This window comes from Zalophus californianus, chromosome 1 (assembly GCF_009762305.2).
Source record: "Zalophus californianus isolate mZalCal1 chromosome 1, mZalCal1.pri.v2, whole genome shotgun sequence".
NCBI lineage: Eukaryota > Metazoa > Chordata > Mammalia > Carnivora > Otariidae > Zalophus > Zalophus californianus.
In genome coordinates this window covers 150380722-150408513 of record NC_045595.1, presented here as the reverse complement: position 1 = coordinate 150408513, position 27792 = coordinate 150380722, and the positions used below count along the sequence as shown (strand labels likewise).

Here is a 27792-nt window from a genome sequence, read left to right as displayed (position 1 = left end):
TAAGGGCTGCATAAAAAGTACTATTTACCTCAGCACAGAAATGAATCATAGTCCCACTTTATTTCTGATGTAACTGAACAGAGAGAAGATTAAAAGATTTCTCCACAGAAAAGGAAAGTGGGCAAATAGCACAGCCAAGCAAACCAGGCAATCTAGACATACCTTCCCATATAAGCAAACCAGGAAGCTCAGAGCTCACAAACGGAGCAAGGCAGAACTTAAGAGTATTTGAAGGAGCATTCATGGGGAAGGAGGAAGGACCACAACATAAACGTGCATGAGCTCATCTAGGGTAGAGAGGACACTGAGTGGAAGGAGACCCCTTCTTCATTTTGTCTCTGCCCCAACCCCTAGTGGAGAGGGAGAAGAAAGTCTGTTTAGAATATCAGGCAACTCATGACACTTGCAGCAGGAATGGGGCATGGGTGGAGGCAGAACAACTTTGGACACGGGAAGTCACCGTGCAGAAGACAGGGAGGGCCATTTACTGGAGGAGCTTGACATAATTTGCAGGAAAGAGTCCAAAGTGGCCATGGCAATGTCCCCGCCACCAGCCCTCGTCCACCATCTCAATGTCAGTGATGATGTCATCAGGATCGAAGGAAATCTCGTCGCTTCCCTCTGGGGAGGCAATTGATGGAATATTAAGATGGTCAAACAGTAATCCTTCCATTCCTGTGCCCACTGTAAACCTCAGGGAGAGAAAGGGGCTGTTCTTCTTGATGCCAAGGCTGGTCCTTCCCTGACCCCCAGAATCCATCTCCCTCTCTCCTAGTAAGGGCCCCCAGGCACCAGACCCCTCAGGCCACTCCAAACCTACCTCCTTGGTAATCATACAGGGCTATAGCTGAGATCCCTGCTCCAGTCCCAGCTGGGTAGCCAGATGATTCTGCATAATGAGAGACACAAACATGGTCTCACCAACATGGAGAAGGAAAACAGGTCCTTCTAGGGAAGGGGGCAATTCTTCCTCTTGCCCTTCCCTGGACTAGACCCAATTCAGGAGCTGTTTCTCCCCTACCACTCACCGGCCAGAGTGGAAGGACAAGGAGGATTCTCAGTTTCAAGCACATCTTCATAGTCCCCATCTGTTTCACCATCCTGCTCATGTCTGTCCATGTCTCCAACATCCTCATAGTCATTCTCAGGCTCAGGCTCAGGCTCAGGCTCTGCTTCATACACAGGCTCTTCCTCCAGCTGCAGGACTTCCGGAGTCCTGGGAGGCAAAGCTGGGGGCTCCTCGTCCTGTGAAGAGACGGTGTGGATCAGAGCGATTTCTACCCACCGGGAGCTACCTCTCTACAACCTCCCAGGGGAGGACTGCTAAGACCGCCCCCCCATCACCATCCTACCACTTCTCCCCTCTATCCTTGCCTCCATCTAATAGCCTCCCCAAGGGCACCCAGTCTTTTATCCATCTTTATTCCTCGACCTCCTCCCATACCTACCTACTCAAAACACCTACCCAGAGGTGATAGGAGGGAAATGTAAAGGGTGTGGGGAGAGGGAAATGGAAAGCAAGTCTGATTCCTTGAATGACCGGGAAAACATTGAAGCAAAAACACATTGTTGGGAATACCACAGGCAGGACGACCAGCTGTCCTGGTCTGCCCAGGACTGGGTGGTCCCCAGAATGCAAGACTTTCAGTGCTAAGACCAGGACAGTACCAGACAAACCAGGACGGTTGGTCACTTCATATGGCCCACCTTCCTAGGACATGAGGAGATGGGAAAGAGGCAGAGAATCTTTGGGGCTCTACTTACCTCTGGGGGATTCTGCCTCAAGGGCAGGGCAGGCACTGGGTGTTCCTTACTGGTTCTCACAGGCTCAGGCTCTGATGATGGACAGCTCCCTGCTGGAGGCCAGGCCTGGGGAGAATAAAGCATCTCTCTTGTAAGTATGCAAACCTCCCTCTTCTCTACTGTCTGGAATATCCACCCAATCCAAATCAACCACCCCTCAAAATGGGCTCCAACCTGAAGTGATAGCTCCTTCCTCTCGTTCCTGCAGCAATGACTGGCTACACAGCCAAACATGCAAATTTGGTTTATGTAAATCTGGGATTCCCACCCCCCCCCCAACATTTTGGTATATATGAGGCCCAATCATTCGCACTGAAATCTTCCTGAAGACAGAGATAGTAGTTTTAGACTGCCTTACACCAGGGAGGCCTGTGCCTTATTTTCTCTCAGTGATGTGGACTCCTTAGTCTCCTATCTGGGCAAGGAATCCTGGATGGGAACCCCAGAAGGCCAAGCACTCACCTCTGAAGAGATTTTCTTGGGCAATGGGGCTGGCACCTCTGGTTCTCCCACAGTGTCCACTGGCTGCTGAGCCTCATGGCTCATCTTTATCAGGGCCTTTCTCTCCTGTTGCTGCCTGGCTATCTGCTGTGCCTTTTCTTCTTCCTCCCGCTTCCTCTTTTCCTCAGCCATAGACTCAAATTTTGCCTTCAACCCACGAGCACCACTAGAAGCTGCAGACACAGGCAAGAAGAATTAGGATTGTCTTGAGTCGGGGTGGTGGGGGTGGATGGCACTCAAAGGAAGAAAAGGAATTGGTTAAATATCCAGGCAGAGAGCAGATGGAGAGGAACTCATGGGAGGAAAGGAAAAGAAGTACTAATGGAGGACAAGGGGATTATAGCAGGAGGATGTAGCCCCAAAGCCCAGATTTCCATATAGCCAGGCCATGCAGTCTCAGACTCTTGTCCTTTCTAAGTTATAAGCCTTTCTCCCCTAACTAGCATCCTTTCCTTTCCACATTCCTTAAATCTGTATGCCCTTTAACCACCACCTACCCTCTCCTCCCCCATCCCAAGCTCTTATCTTTCTGTATTCTTCCCAGATGACTTCCTATCCCTCCCTCCCTGTGTTCTCTCCTTACGGTTCCTTCCCAATGTCACTCTATCTCTCTATCCACTTAACCTAGTTTTTTAGGAGAATGAATCTGGAAATACACAGGCAGGGTCAAGTCTATCTCAGCTAGTCTAGGTAGTTAAAGGCATGGAGGAGGTAGTCTAGGCATAAGAAAGAACAAGAAAGGGGAGGTGGTTGAGGAACATAGAGAAAAGGAATTGTTAAGACTTACCAGCTTCTATGGGTGTCGTCTTTTTATAAGCTGTGGTTGGGGCCTCCATTTCATTGAAGCCAACAGCGCTCTGCAGGGAGGCGAAGAGTATGCGCAGTGTGGGGAGGAGAAGGGAATGGTAATGACCCAAAGTCAGTATTGGGGTTTGGAGACTTCTAGGAGGTAACCCTGACCGTCTGACACTCAATAGCTAAAGAGGATATTCCAATATTGTTATTTTGTGGCAGAGAGAGCAGTAAAGTTCTAAATGGGTGGGCTCAGCTCCCCCTTTTGAAAGCTCAGTGTGCCTAGAATCTCACACCTCTAAGTGCAGTTGCCTAGAATGTAGCAGGGCCCCAGCCAATGCATGAAGAAGAACTAATGTGAACGGAGTGGGAGGAGATTATAGATTGAATTAGGCAACACCTAGGAATCAATGAAATTTCAACTATCACCTTTCCCTGAAGTTTATGTGTTTTTGTCTCTCTGACTCCCTCCACTCTTCGTAGTTAAAGCTCAGGCTACAGAAGACTTGCCCATTAGATACCGAAGGCAGTCAATGGGGAGTGTAGGAAGACAGCTCAGGACACTTAGCTTTTCCTATCTCAGTGTACTTCAGGTGCAGTTTAGGGGCCTCTTCTCAAGACATTGGTGTGCTGGTGCTTTACCTTATCCACTCGGTCCTTCTGGATTCCATACTGACCACCAAAGCCCTTGGCATAATCTGCAGGACAAAAAGTTTTGAGAGGGCGCCTGAATGGCTCAGTCATTAGGCTTCTGCCTTCGGCTCGGGTCATGATGCCAGGGTCCTGGGATCGAGCCCCGCATCGGGCTTCCTGCTCCGTGGGAAGCCTGCTTCTCCCTCTCCCACACCCCCTGCTTGTGTTCCCTCTCTCACTGTCTCGCTCTGTCAAATAAATAAATCTTAAAAAAAACAAGTTTTGAGAGTCATAAGAAGAGTAAATGCTAGGAATGTGTAGGTAGAGGAATCATGGGAAGAAAGACCAGAAGACAGGAATGTGAAAAACAGAGACGGATGAGGAAGAACGAGAATCAGAGGATAGAGGAGAGAATCATGGACGGGGAGAGGCAGAAAAGGGTAGAGAGAGAATGGATGGGAGAGAGATGTGAAGAGGGAAAGAGAAACAGAGAGAAGTGACAGGAAAGGAAGGAATATAAAGGAAGAAATTGGAAAAAAATAAGGAGAGCCCTCCAGCCATCCCCTATGTGTCCCAGAGAAGAGAGAGACCTCTCTGTCCTTGTGAGGCTCATAGCCAAATCACCCACGCGTCATCACCCAGCCTGTCTGTCTTTACCCTTTTCTCAGTGACCCCTTCTCTTTGGCCTCCTCTGCCCTGCTCCTAATCTTGCTGCATTCCTCTCTACCCTCCTGGTTTCTCCCCCGGACACACACACATACAGACACTTACCCTTTATACCACCACCTCCACTGCACATCTGCACCTCTGTATTCTGGGTTCTCTGTGTCAGCTTCCAGAAAGGAAGGAAGGAGGACTCTGTGCTACTATGTGACCTCCCTCCTCTCCAACCCCAACTCACCTCTCTGGGACTCGTGTTTCTCTGTTTCTCCTTTGTAGTCATATCCCAGAGCTGCCTTATCCCGTTTATCCTTCTCTATCCCATAGCGGCCTCCAAAGCCATGAGAGTAATCTATGGTGGAAGGAGTAGTCATGAGAGCCCACTCTCAGCCCACAGGAAGGTGCTGTGGAAGAGAGAAGTCAGGAGGAGTGGGTGCAGAGGGGTAGGGACTTGGGAAGGCAGCAGGGCTAGAATCTAGGTGGATTAAAGAGAAACAGTGTCCTAAGCCATCTTGTGTAAGCTTTAATTCAACATTATTCACTCCTTTCCTCTCCTCCTTTACTTCCAACCCAAGATGAGGAGATCATTTCATTTCTTTCCCTTCTTCAAGGAAGGGGAAAGTATAGAGAATGTAAGGAGAGACTTTTAGGGGGGAAAGGCGGATACATATGAAATTTATGCCTGTTCTTACTCCCATATAAACACTTAGAAATGTCTGCTAAAATATAACAATCTTTTTTTTTTTTAATAGTAAAGTTCAAGAAAAAAGAAAATAAAATCCTGGCTCCAGAAACAAATAGATAAATCAAAGCTGTACAGATGAGGGTAATTATGAGCTGACTCAGAAAACCCAAGGGTGTTTTAAGTCCCAAATTTAGTATCTAGGGATTAGGATCTAGGGTCAGGTGTTCTTATACAAGAACAGGGGACTGGGGAAAAAGAAATGGCAGTCTGCTCACTCCTATAAAAGAGTTCTAGAAAAATTCTACTCGTTTATGTAGGGAAATGGTGAGGGGGGCTGTAGTTTGTTCAGCATTTAATAGGGGGAAGTTTTACCTATGGGACTTGGAAACTCCAGGCCTACCCTGAGTATATAGAATGCAAATATCCAGTTTTATACCACTTCTATTACACAGGAATTGTAAGCTGAGAAATTAATGCTGATATAGAAAAATATATACCACAGAAAGAATAAGCATCAGAACGATGGCAGGAATATGAGAAATAGTAGACCTCAATACAAAATGCATTATAAGAGATGAAAGAGATATAACACAATAATAAGGGAACAAATCATCATTAATGAGGAATACATATGCTGGTATAATCTATTAACAGAATCAAAATTCATGAAGCAAAAACCGACAGAAACAGGAAGAAAAATAGAAAAACCTGTGATCTTAGATGAAAATTTTAACACTCCTCTTACATTAATTGATAGAATGCTTAGACAAAAAGAATCTAAAATTATAGAAGGTCCAAACATTATCAACTAACAAAACCTAACTGACATTTACTGAACATTATATCCCAAAACTGCAGAATACACTTTTTTCATGCACATAGAACATTCACCAAGATAGACCATATGGTTGGGATACGTGGATGGCTCAGCTGGTTAAGCATCTGACTCTTGATTTTGGTTCAGGTCATGATCTTAGGGTTGTGAGATCGAGCCCTGCAATTGGGCTCTGCACTGGGCATAGAGTCTGCTTAAGACTCTCTCTCCCTCTCCCTGTGCCCCTTACCCCTGCACTCTCTATCTAAAATAAATAAATAAATCTTTAAAAAATAAAAATAATTGACTTTCTCTGCTTGACTTATTTCACTTAGCATAATCTCCTCCAGTCCCATCCATGTTGATGTAAAAGGTATTCATCCTTTCTGATGGCTGAGTAATATTCCATTGTATATATGGACCACATCTTCTTTATCCATTCGTCTGTTGAAGGGCATCTCAGCTCTTTCCACCATTTTGCTACTGTGGACATTGCTGCTATGAACATTGGGGTGCATATGGCCCTTCTTTTCACTACATCTGTGTCTTTGGGGTAAATACCCAGGAGTGCAATTGCTGGGTCATAGGGTAGCTCTATTTTTAATTTTTCGAGGAACCTCTACACTGTTTTCTAAAGTGGCTGTACCAACTTGCATTCCCACCAAGAGTGTAAGAGGGCTCCCCTTTCTCCACAACCTCTCCAACATTTGTTGTTTCTTTCCCTGTCCATTTTTGCCATTCTAACTGGTGTAAGGTGGTATCTCAGTGTGGTTTTGATTTGAATTTCCCTGATGGCTAATGATGATGAACATTTTTTCATGTGTCTGTTAGCCATTCATATGTCTTCTTTGGAGAAGTGTCTTTTCATATCTTCTCCCATTTTTTGACTTGATTATTTGTTTTTTGGGTGTTGAGTTTGAGAAGTTCTTTCTAGATCTTGGATACCAGCCCTTTATCTGTAGAGTCATTTGCAAATATCTTCTCCCATTCTGTGGGTTGCCTCTTTGTTTTGTTGACTGTTTCCTTTGCTGTGCAGAGGCTTTTTATCTTGATGAAGTCCCAAAAGTTCATTGTTGCTTTTGTTTCACTAGCTTTTGGAGATGTATCTTGAAAGAAGTTGCTGTGGCTGATGTCAAAGAGGTTACTGCCTATGTTCTCCTCTAGGATTTTGATGGATTCCTGTCTCACATTGAGCTCTTTCATCCATTTTGAGTTTATCTTTGGGTATGGTGTTAGAGAATGGTCGAGTTTCATTCTTCTGCATGTGGCTGTCCAATTTTCCTAGCACCATTTATTGAAGAGACTGTCTTTTTTCCATTGCATGTTTTTCCCTGCTTTGTCAAAGATTATTTGACCATAGAGTTGAGGGTCTATATCTGGGCTCTCTATTCTGTTCCATTGGTCTATATGTCTGTTTTTGTGCCAGTACCATGCTGTCTTGGTGATCACTGCTTTGTAATATAGCTTGAGATCGGGCAATGTGATGCCCCCAGCTTTGTTTTTCTTTTTCAACATTTCCTTGGTGATTCGGCGTCTTTTCTGATTCCACACAAATTTTAGGATTGTTTGTTCCAGCACGTTGAAAAATGTCATTGGAATTTTGATTGGGATGGCATTGAAGGTACAGATTGCTCTGGGTAGCATAGACATTTTAACAATGTTTACTCTTCCGGTCCATGAGCATGGAATGTTTGTGGAACATAAGGAACAGCATGGGAACATTAGGAGAAGGAAGGGAAAAATAAAGGCAGGAAAATCAGAGGGAGAGATGAACCACGAGAGACTGTGGACTCTGAGAAACAAACAGGGTCTTAGAGGGGAGGGGGGTGGGGGGACGGGTTAGCCCGGTGATGGGTATTAAGGAGGGCACGTTCTGCGTGGAGCACTGGGTGTTATATGAAAACAATGAACCGTGGATCACTACATCAAAAACTAATGATGTACTGTATGGTGACTAACATAACATAAGTAAATTTTAAAAAAATAAAAATAATAAAAAAGAGAGAGGCATGCAAATGAGAATGAGAATTCTCAATATGCATCGATATGAGTTCCAGAAGGCATAAAAGAGAGAAGAGGAGAGGCACTATCTAAAGAAAACATGACTTTGAACTTTCCATAATGGAAGTTATTTCTCAGGTTGAAGAGGATCGGTAAATCCCATTTGGATAAGAGAAATAGATCCAACACCTAGATATATCCTGATGATATTTGAGAATACCAGAGACAAAAAGAAAGCCTTTTTTTTTCAAAAAAAAAAAAAAACCAGAACAGAGAGACAAGACATGTTACCTACAAAGGAATGATTGTTAGACTACACAAGAGAGATGTCAAAGAGGCTGAAATAATACCTTCAAAGAGGTGAAGGGAAAATAACAATGAAGAATGGAACAAAATGTATTTTTTAGACAAAGCCTGGAAGTTCTTTCATAGGCTCTCATGGAAAGAATTATCAAAGGATATACTTTAGTAAGAAGGAAATAGAAGAAAGGAGGAAACAGTGAGATACAATAAACAGTGATGCACCAGGAACTTGGTAAATACGTTGGTCAATTTAAGTAAGTATCACTACATAATAATAATGATTCATTTTTGTGGGGTTTAAAAACACATGGAATCCTTATCCTGAGCAACAACAATTGGCCAGTTGGCACAAAGAATGTAGGATGTAGAAGGAACATAATTAACTTATTCTACATTTCCTTTATTACTAGGAAGAGACAGTGATTAATTTTAAACTTAAGTCAAAGATTAATGTTAAAACTTAGGGATTGCTTCCTAAAATAAACGACTAAAATACCTTATTTTCAATCCATTAGAGGGAAAGGGGGAACTAAAGAAAACTTGGCCAATCTCCTAGAAAGAGATAAAGAAGAAAGAAGAAGTACATGCTTGGATTTAAAAATAAATAAAAGAGTCAGGAAACAACTATGGAACTAGAGGGAGTTGATGACAGCTATTACGAGGTGAAGTCTGAGCAGAACAGGTCAATCAGGTTGCTAAGGCTGAAGCGCGGGGTCCTTGCCTTTCTGAGATGCGTGCTTCTCCACTTCTCCTTTGTAATCAAAGCCAACTGCTGACTACAGAGAAAAGGAGAGTGCATTGGTTAGAATTGGAGCTGCCAGTTTTCCCCTCCCTCACATACCTTTACCCCTAGCTCAGGCCAGAAGCTAGTTTACAAGAGCTCAGGGCTGAGAGTGGGAGTTTAACCTAGAAACAGATGAGCACCCTGAACTGACAGGCTGGTGTAGCAGCAGTGTGCTACAGAGCAATGAACATGGGCTCTGTATGTTCATCAACTCTAGATCCAAACCCCAACCCCAACCTTCCCTATTTATAGTTGTTTAACTTTAGGCATGTCCTTTATATTACTGAACCTCAGTCTCCTCAAATATGAAATGAAAATAGGTAAACCTGCCTTATTAACCTCAACTCTAAAGTGGGAGAAATGATCCTTCTTTATTTGGGATATTGTGAGTACTAAAGGGGGCAAGGTGTATAAAGGGTTTGCATTGTGTCAGTCAGTAACTTAGTGCTTTTCTTCCAAACTCTCATGAAACTAAAATGAGATAATAGCTGGAAAAGTGCCTTGTAAACTATAAAGCACTATGCACATGTAAGAAATATTATCCCATTCCTAACTGATTATACTATGCCTCTTCTCTTTCCTTAAGTGGCAGCAGAAACCCAGAGATGTGTTTTGATGGGGGGGGGCGGGGGGGAGGCAACTGGGAGATCCTAACTGCTCCAGGGCTGGATACGTTGGCCAATACCTAACATCACCACACAGAAGCATCCCCATCTAGCTCAGTACCTATTGGTCTCTAAGCAAGACTAGATTTTGCATCTCAAGAGCTATTAGTTTGTATTGTTTCTGATTTACATGACACACTGATTGTTTAGGTGATTCAGTTTCTGGCTTCTGAGGCAGATGAAAGAAAGAACGATGAGATCAGGCAAAGGCCAAGATGGAAGGCTAGAGAACATTGCATGCTCCATACTCCATTACTGCCTTAAAAAATTACCTGCTATGTTTTTCCTTTTCCTTACAGTAATTTTGAAACTTTTCTGCCCACCCCCCTAAAATGCAAGTAACATTTTAACACTTAGCTTTAAGGATTCAGACCCACCTAATTAACAACTGCAGGTAAAAAGAAAATCTCAGCTAGCTGTGAAGGAAATGTCCTGTCTGCATGCAGCTGCAAGGGAAGAGACACTATTCTGCACCATAAAAAACAAGATCAAAGAGTCTAATCTGGGGCGCCTGGGTGGTGCTGCTGGTTGGGCATTCTCCTCTCTTTAAAACTACTTTTTTTGTAAAAAGGAATCTTTAAAACCTCTGGACTTCAGAGATTTGGTGCTAAATCCTGTGAAATGTAACCTTTACCTTCTAAAAACATTATAACCCTAATTAGCTGTTTTACTTGATTGTTTGCTTAATCATACTTAAGCTAACATCTGTGTTCTCCTGAAAGACATAAATAATGACATTTTGATATTTGACCAAATGAGGAGCTTTGAAATTTCCCTCTTCTTTCTTCATGCGTACAGGTATAATAAAAATCAGTGGTTTGACGGATTCCTTATCTAAACAGAGTTTGAGAATCTTTGTCTCATTTAAATTAACACTATTCAGCTCAGCATGTGGTCTCCCAAAGTGGCACCAAAGAACTTGCTAAGGAAGTTTATGGGGGCTATCCTTATGATGGACTCCCCTGAGTCCACTGCCCTGTCTTTCCATAGGAGAAGTGTAGACCCACATTCAACGGTGAGTATTGGTAAATCCCACATGATTTGAGCTGGGTAGCACAGGGAGAGACTTACCTTGTCTGCCCTGTCCTTCTCAACTCCATATTTGCCCCCAAAGCCTTTGGCAGCATCAGTCTGAGAAGAGTGCTTCTCCACCTCAGCAACATACTCATGGCCCACGGCACTCTAAGAAAAATCAGATTGAATGAGTGAAAGACAAAAATGACCATAAAAAATGAAATGATACCATAAGAGACTCTTAACTATAGGGAAAAAACTGAGGGTTGCTGGAGGGGATGGGGTGGGGGATGGGGTAACTTGGTGATGGGCATTAGGAGGTCAGGTGATGTGATGAGCACTGGGTGTTACATGCAACTGATGAATCACTACATTACCCCTGAAACTAATACTACACTATATGTGATCTAACTTGAATTTAAATAAAATTTTGAAAAAAAAAAAAAAAGAAAAGAAATGATGCAGACATGGGTTGGGATGTAAGAATGCCAGAAATTCCATTCTGGGTCAGTCTCACAGCCTCCACCAGTGTATCACATAAGCAACATGTGATACAGGGAGAGCAAGGTTACTTTTTCTGGAGGCTTGCACATCCCAAGTCTTCTTTAATAACCATTAGGAACCCATCATTCAGGAAACTCCTATAGGATGGACTGGGAACCCCAAGGAAAGAGACGAGGTAGACAGAACAGTGTTTAAACCAGAAACAAAAAGAAAGCTAAAAACAAGGGATTTATGGGTCAAAATAGAATGAGGTAGTTACTGAAGAGCGATCAAAGGGAACTGACTAAATGCTGCAGCTAAGATAGCATATTTCATGAAAATAGCCAGATGCTTTTGTTCTGGATCTTTGTGCCTGGGTGTCCATCAAATTTCAGAAGAGCCAACCGAGCCCTGATATTTAACAGTGACTGAGTCTACACCAAAAGGGGTTGGCAGACAATACTGCAAGTAGCCCAAGAGGGCATATAACTTTCCTATTCCCCTCCACTTTTTACTCCATGTATTGTTTTACTTTCTATTTGGTTTTGAAAACTATCTCTCTTGCAATATTTAGATATGGATACTTTAATAATCTGGGACTTGAGTAGTACTTCAAACCAAATAATGATACCTTACAGAGTCTCAACTAAGAAGAAATTAAAAAGCTTCTCCTTCCTCCTGTATTTCCAAGCTCATGCTGGGACAAACATTATCAATACCGAGACTGATGTGAAACACTGCCCTGTATGAGCTCCCGGGAGCTCATTTTGCAGTATTTTTAGGTCTGTGTAGGTCAGATTTGCTTGTGAATTTAAGAACGAATGAATGTTTATCTATTTTAGTTTTTTCCTAGGAATTTTGTGGAGACTATAAGCCTATGTTGCACTTAACACAGTGACAAAACAAAACACTTCTTGAGGGTGAACTAATGGCTTTTACTGAATATTTATTTTTTTCTCCTTGGAGATAAAATGTTTTTTGTTATAGGCATATATCACTATCTTTGAGGTTAGGAAAATCAGTGGAAACTATGATTTATAATACAAGCATTTTTTATCATATACTTTTATAGTAGCTAATGGATAAAGGAAAACAATATTCATATTTGAAGGCATCTAATAAATTCACATCAATATTTTTCACATGTGCACATGTTAGATATGATATATATACAAAAAGAACACTAAGTACACAGTAAAGAAAATAAGAGAAGTTGTAACATCGACATAATATACAAACATTCAAAAGCAGTAAATGATTTTAAAACATATTTTTTTCCTTCTCTAATTGTGACCCCGTCTCCTCAGTCTAGGAGTTACCGTATGGCTGGGCCTACTGTGGGCCACCCCTTCAAATTTTTTGAATCCTGTTTTCCACCATCTGTATTTTATGTGTTGATATCAGAAAAAAAAATGATAAAAATAATATGTGGACATTCTATTTTAAAGCCCAAATGAATACTGTACTTTTGAACAAGTTTTAAACCATGATATCAATAAACGAATCTATCTGTTGTCTTAAAGCAAATATCTTCCTTTCAACTTACCTTGTCCATTCGGTCTCTTTCCACCCCAAACCGACCTCCATACCCATGGGATGCTTTGGGCCCTGCTTCCATCTCCTTCTTCTTGAGACTATCATGCTCCTCTGACACTTTGTTCCTCAGCTGGTGGATGCTGGAAGTAACCACATGACAGAGACTCATCTAGCACAGGGAAGTCAATGAATTCTCCTTCCCAGAAAAATAGAAATCTTGAGGTGTGTTGTTTATTTTTAGCAATAATCTGAGAGCCCCCAAAGTATATCAATACTGGGTCTGAGAGTAAGAGATTAGTGTGGCCTACAGACCATAGTCCGATTTAAACTCTCCATAAGCCAATAATATTTCCTCTAGTCAGTTATTCCACTAAATAACCTTCTGATATTTGCCTCATTTTTCATGCTCCTGAATATTACAGAAGAGTGACACCAATTATATTCTAGTAACTGGGAAGTTATTTTCCTTCTGGCATTAGATATTCTCTCTCAAGAAGCACAGAAATATTTATATACCCTTTACCCACACATTCTTGTCCTGAGAGTTTACCCCCAAAGAAATAATTTTAAACATGGCAAGCCTTAATGTCTAATACTGTGCACTGAAACACTGAATATAATAGCAAAATTAAGAAATAATTTATATGGCCAATACTCGGAGAATAATTAAGTAAATTGCAATATTACCTCTCAATGGAATACTAGGAACTCATTAGCAATGATGGTTAGGAAAAATGTAGTTTTGGGAGATTTATCTATACATTAAATATTTTGTGTATATTCTTGTCAAAAATGAATGCCCTTCACCTCTGTCCCCAAATCTGATAATTCCTAAAGCTAAAATCTAATAAAACAAACAAAAAGCAGAATCAGATCTATAAATACAGAGAACAAACTTTTGTTTGCCAAAGGGGATGGGGATTAGGCAAAATGGATGAAAGGGAGGTGCAGGCTTCCAGTTATGGAATAAATGCATCACAAGAATAAGAGTCACTGGGTGTTATACACAACTAATGAATCATTGAACACTAATGATGTACTATATGTTGCCTAACTGAACATAATAATAATAAAAAAGAATAATAGTCACAGCATAAGAAATATAGTCAATGATATTATAATAGTGATGTAACGGGACAGATGGTAGCTACACTTGTGGTGAACATGGCATAATGTATAAACTTGTCAAATCACTAAGTTGTACACCTGAAACTAATGTAACATTATATATCAGCTATACGGAAATGAAAAAAAAAAAGCTAATAAAAACTAATCCATTCATCTTTCAATGGACATCTGGGCTCTTTCCATATTTTGGGTATTGTGGACATTGCTGCTATAAACATTGGGGTGCACGTGCCCCTTCAAATCACTATGTTTGTATCCTTTAGATGAATACATAGTAGTGCAATTGCTGGGTCATAGGGTAGTTCTATTTTTAACTTTTTGAGGAACCTCCACACTGTTTTCCTGAGTGGCTGCACCAGTTTACATTCCCACCAACAGTGTAATTGGATAAAGAAGATGTACACACACACACACACACACACACACACACACAATGGAATATTTACTCAGCCATTAAAAAGAATGAAATCTTGCCATTTGCAACAACATGAATGGAACTAGAGGGTATTATGCTAAGTGAAATAAGTTAGTCAGAGAAAGACAAATATATGATTTCATTCATATGTGGAACTTAAGAAACAAAGCAGATGAACATAGGGGAAGGGAAGGAAAAATAAAATAAGATAAAAATAGAGTGGGAGGCAAACCATAAGAGACTCTTAACTCTAGGAAAAAAACTGAGGGTTGCTGGATGGGAAGTGGGGGGGATGGGGTAATTGGGTGATGGGCATTAAGGAGGGCACTTGATGTACTGAGCATTGGGTGTTACATGCAACTAATGAATCACTACATTCTACCCCTGAAACTAACAACATACTATATGTTAACTAAATGGAATTTAAATAAAAATTAAAATTAAAAAAGTAACTGCACCAGGAATAAGTAAAATATAAAGCCGTTATCAGGGACTTAAAAAAAACTAATAAATTTCACTCTTATGGCTAAATGTTGTTACACTTTAAGGCCCAAATAACCTTGATTTGGGACACCTCTATCCCTAAGAGAATGTAACACCAAAAGGAGGCATTCTCCTTCCTACTTCCCTTCCATCTACACCATGAGTGTAGAGAGCATCTCTGAATATCTGTTTGCCCTGAGGGTATGAAGTGATAGCTCAGCACTAGCACCAGCATCAGTGAGTGACAATCAGGACTGATACTTGGACACCTATAAGCACCTCTGGGGATTCTTAGAAACATTTGGGCAAGAGAACCCTTAATAAAAAAATCTGACTTCCTGCAGCAAGAAAGAGAGGTTTAGACAACTGAGACAGTGATGTTCCTGGGGCTTCACTAGCTCCAGAAAACCAGATACGTTGGTTACAGGTAGAATGGCCACCCCACAGCAGAAATTCTCCTCTTTCATAGGAGAATAGATCCATCTGGTGGCCTTGGAGGATGAGCCCACCAAGAGTCTTTTTTAAAAGCCTTCTCAGCTTTAGTCACGGTTAATTTTAGAAAGCTGGCTTTGAACCAGATGCAATAAGCCAAGTGCTGGAAGAACCATCTGTTCCCGTGTCTCTGCTTTAAACCGTCTGGCAGCAGTGGAGGCAGAGATCCTGTGTTGCTAGTTCAACAACTCTGACACTTTAGAAATACCTGTGTCAAAAAAGCGATTGGTTCCAAGAACATGTAAATAGCTGTTCTTGCCCAACCAAGATATTCAGATGAAGAATGAAGAAAGTGGGGCTAAGCATTACTTTCAAATGAGGAAAATGTGCAAAGTTTTAATGAGTCCAATGATCGCCACGTAGGTCATAACTATATCATAGTTAAAACAAGTTTTTAAAAGGGAAAAAATGAGATTCAGGAATTTCCACCTCATGGATGACAGCAAGGCTAATCCGAGGATCATGCCAATAGATAATACAATTCAAATAAAAATATTGGGGCCAAAGAAGACCAACTTCTTATCAAATTCTGTAGAATATAGCTGAAACCACTCTAAATAGGCCTTAATTATATTACTACTTCACCCAATAAATATTAAATATTAATTAAACCTTTGAGTGTATGGCACTCTACTATGGAGATAATGGTCAGGTGGAAGAGATGCAAAAAGTTACAATCCAATGTGCTAAGTGGCATACATAAGAAACTTTTGACACATTAACTCTCAGATGCCTATTTTAAATTTTAAAATACCGTGGAACTGATAAAGCAATGCAGTTTATGGCCAAGTGCAATCCAGGACCTTAAAAATGAACTAAGAGAAGGAACAGATCTTTTTGGTTTTGTTCCAAAAGTAAAAGCAAAAAGGTGAGTCACACAGACTAAGATTTTATCCACAGATGCTATGTTCATAGATTTATAAAATCCTAAAGAATCTACAAAATGTGCTACTAGAACTATTAAATACATTTGGCAAGTTCACAGGATACAAGGTCATGATCAAAATCAATTTTACTTCTACATACAGGTATAACTCATTTTAGGAGCACTCCACTTTATTGCCCTTTGCAGATACTGTGTTTTTAACAAATTGAAGATTTGTGGCAACACTACATTAAGCAAGTCCACTGGTACCATTTCCCAACACCATTTGCTCACTTCATGTCTCTGTGCCACATTTTGACAATTTGCACAATATTTCAGAGTTTTTCATTATTATTATACTTGTTATGGTGATTTGTGATCAGCAATCTCTGATGTTACTATTGTAATTGTTTTGCGGCAGCATGGACTGCACCCATATAAAATGGTAAACTTAATTCATAAATTTTGGTTGCTCCACCAACCAGACATTTCCCTATCTCTCTCCCTCTTCTCGTTCTCCCTTTTCACTGAGACACAACACTATTGAAATCAGGCCAGTTAATAACCATACAATGGCCTCTAAATGTTCAACTGAAAGGAAGAATCACGTCTCTCCCTTTAAATCAAAAGCTAGAAATGATTAAGCATCGTGAGGAAGGCATGTCAAAAGCCAAGATAGGCCCAAAGCTAGGCGTCTTATACCAAACAGCCAAGTTGTGAATACAAAGAAAAAGTTTGTGAAGGAAATTAAGTCTACCCCAGTGAGCACATGAATGATAAGACAGTGAAACAGCCTTACTGCTGACTTGGAGAAAGTCTGAGTGGTCTGGATAGAAGATCAAATCAACCACAACATTCCCTTAAGCCAAAGCCTAATCCAGAGCAAGGCCCTAACTCTCTTCAATTCTAGGAAGGCTGAGAGAGGTAAGGAAGCTGCAGAAAAAGAGTTGGAAGTTAGCAGAGGTGGGTTCATGAGGTTTAAGGAAAGAAGCCATCTCTATAACACGAAAGTGTAAGGGAAAGCAGCAGGTGCTGATGGAGAAGCTGCAGCAAGTTCTCCAGAAGATCTAGCTCAGATCATTCATGACAATGGCTACACTAAACAATAGATTTTCAACGTGGACAACACAGCCTTCTATTGGAAGAAGATGGCTTCTAGGAGTTTCATAGCTAGAGAGAAGAAGTCAATGCTTGGCTTCAAAGCTTCAAAGGACAGGTTGACTTTCTTGTTAGGGGCTAAGGCAACTGATGATTTTAAGCTGAAGCCAGTGCTCATTTACCATTCTGAAAATCCCAGGGCCCTTAAGAATTATGCTAAATCTACTCTGCCTGTGCTCTATAAATGGAACAACAAAGCCTGGATAATAGCATGTCTGTTTACAACATGGTTTACTGAATATTTTAAGTCCACTGTTGAGACCTACTGTTCAGAAAGAAAGACTCTTTTCAAAATATCACTGCTCATTGACAATGCATCTGGTCATCCAAGAGTTCTGATGGAGATTACATAATTAATGTTATTTTCAAGTCTGCTGATACAACATCCATTCTGCTGCCCATGGATCAAGGAGTAATTTCTTCTTTCAAGTCCTATTATTTAAGAAATACATCTTGTGAGGCTATAGCTGCCATAGATAGGGTTTCTTCTGATGGATCTGGGCAAAGTACCCTGAAAACCTTTTGTACAGGATTCACCATTCTAGGTGTCATTAAGAACATTCGTAATTCACAAGGAGAGATCAAAATATCAACATTAACAGGAGTTCAGAGGAAGTTGCATCCAGCCCTCATGGATGACTTTGAGGAGTTCAAAACTTCAGTGGGGGAAGTAACTGCAAATGTGGGGGAAATAGCAAGAGAACTAGAAGTGGAGCCTGAAGATGGGACTGAACTGCTGCAATTTTATGACACAACTTTAATGGATGAAGAGTTGCTTCTTAGGGACGAGCAAAGAAAGTGGTTTCTTGAGATGGAATGTACTCCCAGTAAAGATGCTGTGAAGACTGTTGAAATGACAATAAAGGATTTAGAATATTACATAAACTTACATGATAAAGCAGTGACAAGTTTTGAGAGGACTGACTCCAATTTTGAAAGAAGCTTTACTGTGGGAAAATGCTATCGAACAGTGTTACATGCTACACTGATAAAAGGAAGAGTCAATCAACGTAGCAAACTTCCAATTTTGGCACAGAAAATTTTGACATAGAAATTGCCACAGTCGGGACGCCTGGGTGGCTCAGTCGGTTAAACGTCTGCCTTCAGCTCAGGTCATGATCCCAGGATCAAGCTGAGCAGGGAGCCTGCTTCTCCCTCTCCTTCCCGCTTGTGCTGTCTCTCGCTGTCTCTGTCATTATCTGTCTCTCTCTTAAATAAATAAAATCTTTAAAAAGAAGATAAAAAAAGAAATTGCCACAGTCACCCCAACTTTAGCAACCACCTCCTTGATCAGTCAGAAACCATCAACGTGGAGGCAAGACCCTCCACCAGCAAAAACATTATGACTCACAGAATGTTCAGATGATGGTTAGCATTTTTTAGCAATAAAGTGTTTTTAAATTTCTTTAGACATAATGCTACTGCACACTTAGTAGACTACGATATAATGTAAACATAACTTTTATATGCACTGAAAAATAAAAAAAGTTCATTTGACTTGCTTTATTATGATATTTACTTTATTGTGAGGATCTGGAACCAAACTACAATGTCACTGAGGTATGACTATATTGGCCATGGACATTTGGAAATAATTAAAAGTTAAAAATAAGTACCACTTATCACATGAAATCACATGAAATATTTTAGCATCAATTTAACAAAATATGTCCAAGACCTGAACGTTGAAAAATATTTCTGAAAAAATTAAAGAAAATCTAAATAAATGTTCATGGACAGGAAAATTCAAGACCATTAAGCTGACAATTTTCTCTAAAATGATCTACATAATACCCATCACCAGGCTAACCCATCCCCCCACCCCCCTCTAAAACCCTCAGTTTGTTTCTCAGAGTCCATAAATTAAGGAGGGCACGTACTGCATGGAGCACTGGGTGTTATATGAAAACAATGAATCGTGGATCACTACATCAAAAACTAATGATGTATTGTATGGTGACTAACATAACATAATAAAATAAAATTTAAAAAAATAAAATTAAAAAAATAAAATGATCTACAGATTCAATGTAATTTCAACGAAAATATGAACAGGCATTTTTGTAGTAATTGACCAGTTTATTCTAAAATGTATGTGGAAATGTAAATTAAAGTCCTGGTATAGTAAGAAGGTTTTTTTTTTTTTAAGGAGACAAATTTAGAGGATGGTGTGACTTTATAACATATAAAGCTACAATAATCAGTGCCGTATGGTGTGGTTCAAGGTTGACATATAGATAAAAAAAATAGTCTGGAAATAGACCTGTATATATATGGTCAAAGATGCTAGGTAAGTGAACAGAGAAAGAACAGTCTTTTTTGGGGGGTGGGGAGAGGCAGAGGGAGAGGGAGAGAGAGAATCTTAAGCAGGCTCCATGCTCAGGAAGAGCCCAATACGGGGCTGTCTCATGACCCTTAGATCATGACCTGCGCTGAAATCAAGAATCAGATGCTTAACCAACTGAGCCACCCATGTGCCCCAAAAGAACAGTCTTTTAATGATGTTGGAATAATAAAATAACCATGCAAAAAAAAAAAAAAAGAACCTCAATCTTCGCCTCACACTGTACCCAAAAAAGCTAATTTGAAAGAGACCATAGATTTAAATGTAAAAGCTAAACCTATAAATCTTTTAGAACAAAATATAAGAGGAAATCTTCACAATTTGAAGGAGTAGGACAAGTTTCTCAGATACATAAAGTGCTAGTCAAAATATGTTTTTGAAAAATTAGGCTTTATTAGAATTAATATCTTCTGATCTTCAAAAGATGCCATTAATAAAACGAAAAGGCAAGTTATAAGCTGGAAGAAAATATTTGTAAAACACATATCTCACAAAAGACATATCCAGAATATATAAAGAACCCTTAAAACTCAATAACAATACAAACAATCTATTTTAAAAGTGAGGAAAAGATTTGAACAGACACTTCAAATGAAGATATATGAAGATACATGAATGACATATAGCAAGATGCTCAATAAAATTAGGCATCAGAAAAAAAAATTAAAATCACCACATACCCACAAGAGTGGTAAAAATTAAAAATACTAACAATACCAAGTATAGACAAGGATGCACAGCAATCGAAATCCATACTTTATTGGTAGGAATAAAAAAGTGGTAAATTCCTTTCAGAAAACAGTTTGGTAATTTCTTAAAAAAATAAATATGCTTATTATATAACTCAGCAATTCTACTCCAAGTTATTTCCCAAGAGAAATAAAAATGTGTGTCAACTAAAAGCTCTGGACACAAATGTTCACGACAGCTTTATTTGTAATAGTCCCAAATTGTCAACAATCCAGATGTCCATTAGAAGGGTAATGGATAAACTAAACTATGGTATATCCATACAATGGAAAACTATTTGACAGTAAAAAGGAACAAAAAGACTATTTATACACAGAGAGGGAGGCAAACGCTAAGAGACTCTTAACTCTAGGGAACAAACTGAGGGTTGTTGAAGGGAGGTGGGTGGGAGGATGTGGTAATTGGTCAAAGGGCTTTAAGGAGCGCACTTGATGTAATGAGCACTGAGTGTTGTATGCAACTGATGAATCACTAAATTCTACCCCTGAAACTAATAATATACTATATGTTAACTAAAGTGAATTTAAATAAAATCTAAAAAAAAAAAAGACTGATACGCGAAGACCACGGATAGATCTCAAAAAATTATGGTGAGTGAAAGAAGACAGACACAAAAGAATACATTCTGTACTGCATTTACATAAAATTCTGGAACAGGCAAGACTAATGTATAGTGACAAGAGGCAGCTCAGTGTTTACATCCAGCCAGGGATGGACATGGGATATACTGACTGTAAAGAGGCACATGAGCAAGAGAGAGCAAGACTGGCAGAAAGAAGCTGGAGGAAAGGGCCAGAGCCCTTCAAACACTAGGTTGCTTGGAGCTGCCTGGCCTAGGGCTTCTCTATACAATAGATGAGGGATGGAAACTACCATTTGATCTATTCACTGAATTACCAAGCCAAATATACTCCCCAAACTAAATATACTTTAGGCAGACTTTAAAAAGAAAGATTATGATGCGGGGGAAGGTAGTGAGATTAGTGAGAACCACAATCACTTCCTTTTCCTGTTCTGAGTGATCTCAGCTCTGCAGCTACTGTTCTCCTCTCCAACTTCCCCCTCCTTTCCAAAGCCCTTAGTGATTCCCATTTGACCTTAAAAATTGGCTTAACCCACACCAGCCAGAAAGAATCCCAGAATATTAGAGATTTACTAATGGAAGTTCCTCTAGAGGTCTTTTTGATCCCAGTGGGAAAACGGAGAATCAGAGAGGAAAAGGGACCTGTCCACCGTTACCTGGCTAGTACTAGCAGAGATAGGGCTTTTACACCTTGGCGTAGGGTAGGTACCCTTGGTAGGGTAGGTAAATGGGAGGGGAGTGGATTTTTGTGTAAATGTCTCCACCATTTATGTTATCATATAGAGATCCAGTTAGGCTAATAAGGTGACATCCAAAGTCACTACATTTTACAATTCCAAGGGTCAGGAGTCAGGCTAATGAATATACTGAATTGTGTAACACCACAGTCCAAGTAAACATCACTTAGGAAGAAGAAAGACTGTCATTTTTTTACAAGTTTATGCTAGGTTTTTAGGAATAAAATCTGATTTAAACCAATCTATAGTAACAAGAAAGAGAAATATTATTGAGCTGCTTAAGAGGTGCTAAATACTGCACTAGAAAGTTGATACATGTTAGCCCATTGAATTCTAACCATATTCTGCAGGGTAGCCATTATTATCCCCATTTGATAAATAAACTGAGATTAGGAGACATTATATGTCTAAATTCACATGACTCGTAGCTGCTGGGCTGTCCACTGAACCTAAATCTATCTGATATCCAAACTCAAGCTCTTTCTATAAGATCATGGCAAGGATTTAGGAGTCTTCCTTAAAATGTTCTGCTCCTACTATGCATGAGACAGGCACTGGTTGGGGAAAGGTACAAGGAATATTTGTATCCTCCTAACAGTTCTCAGGATATTAGGGCTGAGTAGCCTTTACTCAGGAAAGGATCTTTTTTTTTTTAATCTATGAGCCTGCAAAAGAGCATCAAGAAACTTCTTCCATGTCCCTGTTCCATTTTTTTCATCTTTCCAAATGCTTCCAGAATTACCTGGTTTGTTTAAGAACAATATTCATTACATTTACATAAGATAAATCATTATGTCTGATCAAACAACAATGCATAGTATTGAATATTATCAAATTATATAAACATATGCCAAGTTTTCATAGTGCATTGTTTGTGCAATGTGGTCATCCATCGACATTTTAAAATCTAGGGGGAAAAGAGGTAAAAACACTGTTGTTAGAGTGTGTGTGGGTAGTTAAAATGGAATTTTAAGCTATATTAATTTTGTCAATTTGTGTGTAATTGTTAATTTTTGCTTTTTTATTTTTGCTTTTGTTATGCTGTTGATTGTGTCTACCTTGCTACTCATATTTGACCTTCTGATACATTCCAAAGCAGACAGCCCTGGTTAGATGATCCTGAACAATCCATGAGGAGAAGAGGGAATCTTTCGATGTGAATATACAATATATACCACAGAAACCCTTGGATATGTCTAAAGTTCCTTCTCTCTTATAGTATGAGTGTTTTGTTGGTTTGCTTTTATTTCTTTTTTTTTTTTTTAAAGATTTTATTTATTTATTTGACAGAGAGAGACACAGCGAGAGAGGGAACACAAGCAGGGGGAGTGGGAGAGGGAGAAGCAGGCTTCCCACTGAGCAGGGAGCCCGATGCGGGACTCGATCCCAGGATCCTGGGATCATGACCTGAGCCGAAGGCAGACTCTTAATGACTGAGCCACCCAGGCACCCCACGGTTTGCTTTTATTTCTGATAAAATATTAGGTTATGACTTTTAAGACCCGTAAACACCATTACTAAAATAGTTTTAATCAACAGGTTTTCCAAGTGTGACATTTCTTCCCATTACCATTCATGGTTTCCAGCTTCTGTCAAGTAGCCAAATACAAATTTTTATTTTAAAAATCATCCAGGCCAGGTATGGGACCTAATATTGTCCTCTTCTTACAATATTTATTCTGAGTTATTTACCTTGATGTTTTACTGAATCCTTCTTGGCCCATCTGAAGTTACCTACATTCTAGACACATATTTATGTGGATATAAAGTGACACAACCTCAGTATATGAGCCACTTCCTCTCTGAATCTCTTATAATAGACCCACTGGGGAAAATAGCATAGTTGTCAGAAATAAGAGAGAGAATAAGGCTGAGGGGATAAGAGGAGAGACATGAAACAGAAATACACAATGATGCACAAAGGGACACACAGGGACAGATTTGAGAAACAACAAACACAAAGATGCATAGACATTAACTCCCTCCTCTCCTCCTTCTTCCCTCATCTTCCCCTGAGTTTCCAAGTTTTCCTCAGGCTCCTCCCACACTCTTTTCCCGTTCCCCGGTCCTTTTGGCACCTACTTGATATGCTCTGTGCGTCCAGAGCCCTCAATGGTCTTGGCTCCCCAACGTTGCTCCTTCTCAGAGATGTCATTCTGCAAAAGACAACATTGAGCAATAAGTGATGGCAAGCGATGTGCCACATGGAGAGAGCCCATGCAGCTGGCACACATGCCCTCCAGGTCTCCTGCATCTCCTGCCTCCTCTTTACTTTTTGTAAAAGTAAAGTTAGGGTCTTTACTCAGGATCTTTACTCAGACTCCTCCCTCATTTTACCCGACCCTGCCCCCCACCATGTTAACATTAAACTGGTGGGCTCTGAAACCTCCCTTTCTGCTCCCTTCAGGTCTTCTACGACTACTGAATCCCCACAAATTACACGGGTCTAGCTCATATCCTGGCTCACAGGCCAAAGGAGACCCAGGTTAACCCACCTATTTATAACCTCACCTTCACCATGGCTTGTCATAGCCCCTCAGTCACAATGTCAAACACCTCTGCCCCTGTCCCCTTCCATCCTCAACATCAACTATCATGCATGCCCCACTCATGACAGCCAACTGTCCTACCAGTCAGTTCTACCATTAGGGCTATTTCAGTCCCAGATTGTCCTTTCTAAACCCCCTCAAAGATGACAGAGTGGCCCAGATGCCCTTCCCTCATCCCCCCACCTCCACCTTTTATTGATTTTCTAAGCAAAGCTATTCCCAAACTCACCACAAAGTCAGGGTCTGTGTCCCAGTCATCACCCTGGGTCTCCACAGAAACAGATACATCATGCCCTACTACAGACTTCCACATCTGAGGGTGACAGAAATGGGAATAATTAGGAGGAGAAAATCAAGAAGAGGGAAAACAAGAATGCTGAAGTCAATCAATGATATAGCAGTCCAGTGGTTTTGCTATTTTTTCTTAGAATAAAATAGAAGCTGAGGCAAAGCAGATGTAAGTTTTAGGAAAATACTTTTGCTCAGTTACAGGAGTGGGGAGGAGGATTTATTCAAGCTAAACTAACATGGCCTAAGCCTACTGAGTCTGGGTATAGGTAATGTTAAATGTTGGTAATGTAGGTAATGGTAAATAACCTTTAATGTTAAATAAAGCGCTGGGATAATTCATTTGTATCCCAAGGCTAGCTGGTCAGTGGCTTGAAGTGGCAATCAATGACGGTTACTAGGGCATCCCTAGAATTATAGCACCAACCCACTCATGTTTCTATTCATGACTCCTGTTATATCTGTTGAAATGTATATTGGTCCAGCTCTGAATAAAGTGAACACCTACACTCCTCTCTACAACCTGCATAATTCTACCGAGAAAATCCCAACTCCAGTACAAGTTGCTGTCCCATCTCCACTCTAAGAGCAGCTACTGAACAGGTGCATGAGGTCAGTAGGGCAGTCAGCTAAGACTCCTATCCTGAATAACACATAGGGAAGCATTATTTGCTGGGAATGAATCACCTATTCTTTAATTTTTAAAAAGTTCAATTATATTTCTAAGGAAGATAGCTGGTTCAAAAAATAACATGTAATGAATCCCTTATTTTGAACATTAGGAGTTATTAGATTTTTATTAACTAAATAAACAATAAAGAAATATTTAGAGAACACTAGTATGAAGGGGAGCCAAATTGTTATTCTACTGTGGCATCCCCAGTGTTTCCATTGGCCCTGCCAGTTATGCATGAGGAGCAGCAAGTTGCTCTGCATCTGTGGGATCCTGGATTTCCGTGTGAAGAGGAAAGAATGGATAATGCTTATCTGCTTGGGGGACACTGAGACTTCTTGACCCTGATACCACTTGCTAGGTGGCAACTCCCCTACTGATCCTTCCCTGGACGCCTCATTCCACTGGTGTCTTTTCCTATGCTCTTTACTGTCTTCTAAATGAGTTCCTCTTAACTGCTCCTGGGACTCCATAGTGTCTCCATACAGGCGCTCAGAGTCTCCGATTTTCCTTTCTACATGAAAACTCCATCTTTCTCCACACTCTTTGAAAATCCCCTTAGAGGGGTGCCTGGGTGGCTCAGTCGGTTAAGCGTCTGCCTTCGGCTCAGGTCATGATCCCAGGGTCCTGGGATCAAGTCCCACACCGGGCTCCCTGCTCAATGGGGAGTCTGCTTCTCCCTCCCCTGTCCCCCCAGCTTGTGCTCTCCCTCTCTTTCTCTCTCAAATAAATAAATAAAATTAAAAAAAAAAAGAGAGAGAGAAAGAATCCCCTTGGAAACTAGCCCAGGGAAATTAGGGGGAAGGTTGGTTAAAGAGATGCAAAGAGGACAGTGAAGAAGTATCGACTGAATCAGCTACACTGTGGGATGAGTCCCTGCCCAAAACAGCTCTGCCTTCCCCTGTGGGGCAACAGTTATGGATGGGAGAGCAGGTAGAGAAGGCCTATGGTCCTGGCTCCTGGGCTCCTTTTTGACAAAATGACTTCACACAGAAAACTGGAAAGGAGAAGTTTCTGAAATATCCATGATCAAAAAGGAAGCAACTAGGACTGATGGTCTTCTCCTCTTTCCTGCTGATCCTCTGAGGCCTCAGCCTAACTCACCCCAAAAAATCTCCCATCCTCATGTATTTTTGAAACAAAGGGAAGTTTCTGATACAGAGACAATTTGGTGTCCTTGACCTACTGGCCAGAAATAGGAAAGCGAGAGGTGCTATTAGCGGTAGGGGACTGGGGAGTAAGTTGGTGAGCAATGGTGCCCAGGACTGCAGGCACAATCAAGGGCCTCATCACAAGGCTGCCCTACAGCGTCAGTAAAGTACATGGACCTTGAGTCAGAAGGTCACCACAGCTCTGTTACTAAGCCTCTGTGGAAACAGGGGTAAAGGAATCAACATAAGGTATGTACTTACTTGTCAGGTACCAGGGAAGGCAATTTAAAATGCTAATTTGGTAAATCATTGAACATCTTTGATGCTCAGTTTTCCCCAGTGGAAAATAAATGAAGAGGTTAACTTAGCTAATCCATCCAGTCCCCTTCATTTAGGCCATTCTGGGATTATATGATCCTACAGTCATAGAAACTAGCCCTCATCGAACCGTCCGTCATGCCTTCACTGGGCTTCCATCTGCCCTGGCGCTCAGCACTGGTGTACAGAAGCAACCACTTCCTGCTCTGTCTGTCACAATGTCTCCTAGTGAGTTTTGTCTCTCTACTAGACCCTATGTTCTCCAAGGACAGAGACTCTGTCTTCATCTCCTGTGGTCCTCCTCCCATCTCAGTGCCTAGGAACAACAGGCCTTAGGAGGGGGTTGTAGATTGTCAGCAGAAACTAGGGGTCCTGGATGGCTGCTGAATCCTGTGCCCTGAGCTCCAGACCCTCATTTCCATTTCCATCCCCAGATGCTTATTACCCACAAACACTCACCCCCAGGCCTCTGGCCATAAAAGCTTAAGAGCCTATTAGCAAGGACTTCATCTCTCACCGAGGACTAAGAGCCAGGTAGGTTCCTCTTAATTCAGCTCTTGCCCTGCGCTCCCCGACTTTCCCACTGCTCAGAGTACCCACCTCCAGTAGCGCGAGTGTCTGCTCTAAGCTCCCAGCTTTTCACGTCGTCACTGGGCTCCCTCTCTGTGCTGCCACTTCAGAGCAAGAGACTCTGAGCTGCTGCTTCAGTTCCGTATTCAGGTCTTCTGTCATTTCCTGATACCCTGTCCTCACAGCTACTTCCTGAAGTTTGAGTCAGTTCCTTCTGCTTAGGCACTTAAAAAAAAAAAAGGATTAAATGCTTCTGTGCCTAATCTTTTGCAAGGCTCTGAGAGTCACGGGGAAGTTATAAAAATGCTGCTCTTACTCTTAAGAGTTTATATCTGGTCAGGGAAGCAAAACATTCAACCAGAAAACAGAAAAGAAGGTGTAGAGCTGCATTCATGTCTGAAATAGGTGGCAGTTACATCTGGTATGGTAAAGGAATTTGTGGTGAAAGTAATTTGGTGTGGGGTGAAGTAATCAAGAAAGGCTTAATGGGAGAAGTGATTTTTATGTGGATTTTGAAGGGTAAGATTTAAAATGAAACTCACTTCTACATTACCCATAGCACTTAAAACCAGGATTTGCATACAACAGTCAAATAAACATTGATCAGTTGAATG

General features: G+C 40.9%; 1 protein-coding gene across 1 annotated transcript; it reads right to left on the bottom strand.

The window, feature by feature from the left end:
• Window positions 1-29: 29 nt before the first annotated feature.
• HCLS1 (hematopoietic cell-specific Lyn substrate 1) lies at window positions 30-27330 on the bottom strand. The gene is made up of 14 exons (XM_027584417.1): window positions 27209-27330; window positions 24408-24491; window positions 23712-23785; window positions 12685-12814; window positions 10713-10823; window positions 8914-8968; window positions 4631-4741; window positions 3739-3794; window positions 3092-3161; window positions 2266-2477; window positions 1765-1869; window positions 1029-1245; window positions 821-889; window positions 30-621 (listed from the first exon to the last, which is right to left on the bottom strand). Exons 2-14 carry the CDS (start codon window positions 24489-24491, stop codon window positions 485-487), a joined length of 1431 nt encoding a protein of 476 aa, XP_027440218.1. The 5' UTR covers window positions 27209-27330; the 3' UTR covers window positions 30-484.
• Window positions 27331-27792: the final 462 nt, after the last annotated feature.

Bases quoted from the DNA above. Each gene is read 5' to 3' on its own strand.
- HCLS1 (XM_027584417.1), bottom strand. From the start codon at position 24,491: ATGTGGAAGTCTGTAGTAGGGCATGATGTATCTGTTTCTGTGGAGACC. The intron at 10,824-12,684 runs GTAAGTTGAAAG...GATTTTTCTTAG, and splicing joins AAAGAGACCGAATGGACAAG to AGTGCCGTGGGCCATGAGTA. The intron at 8,969-10,712 runs GTAAGTCTCTCC...TTTTCTCTGTAG, and splicing joins AGAAGGACAGGGCAGACAAG to TCAGCAGTTGGCTTTGATTA.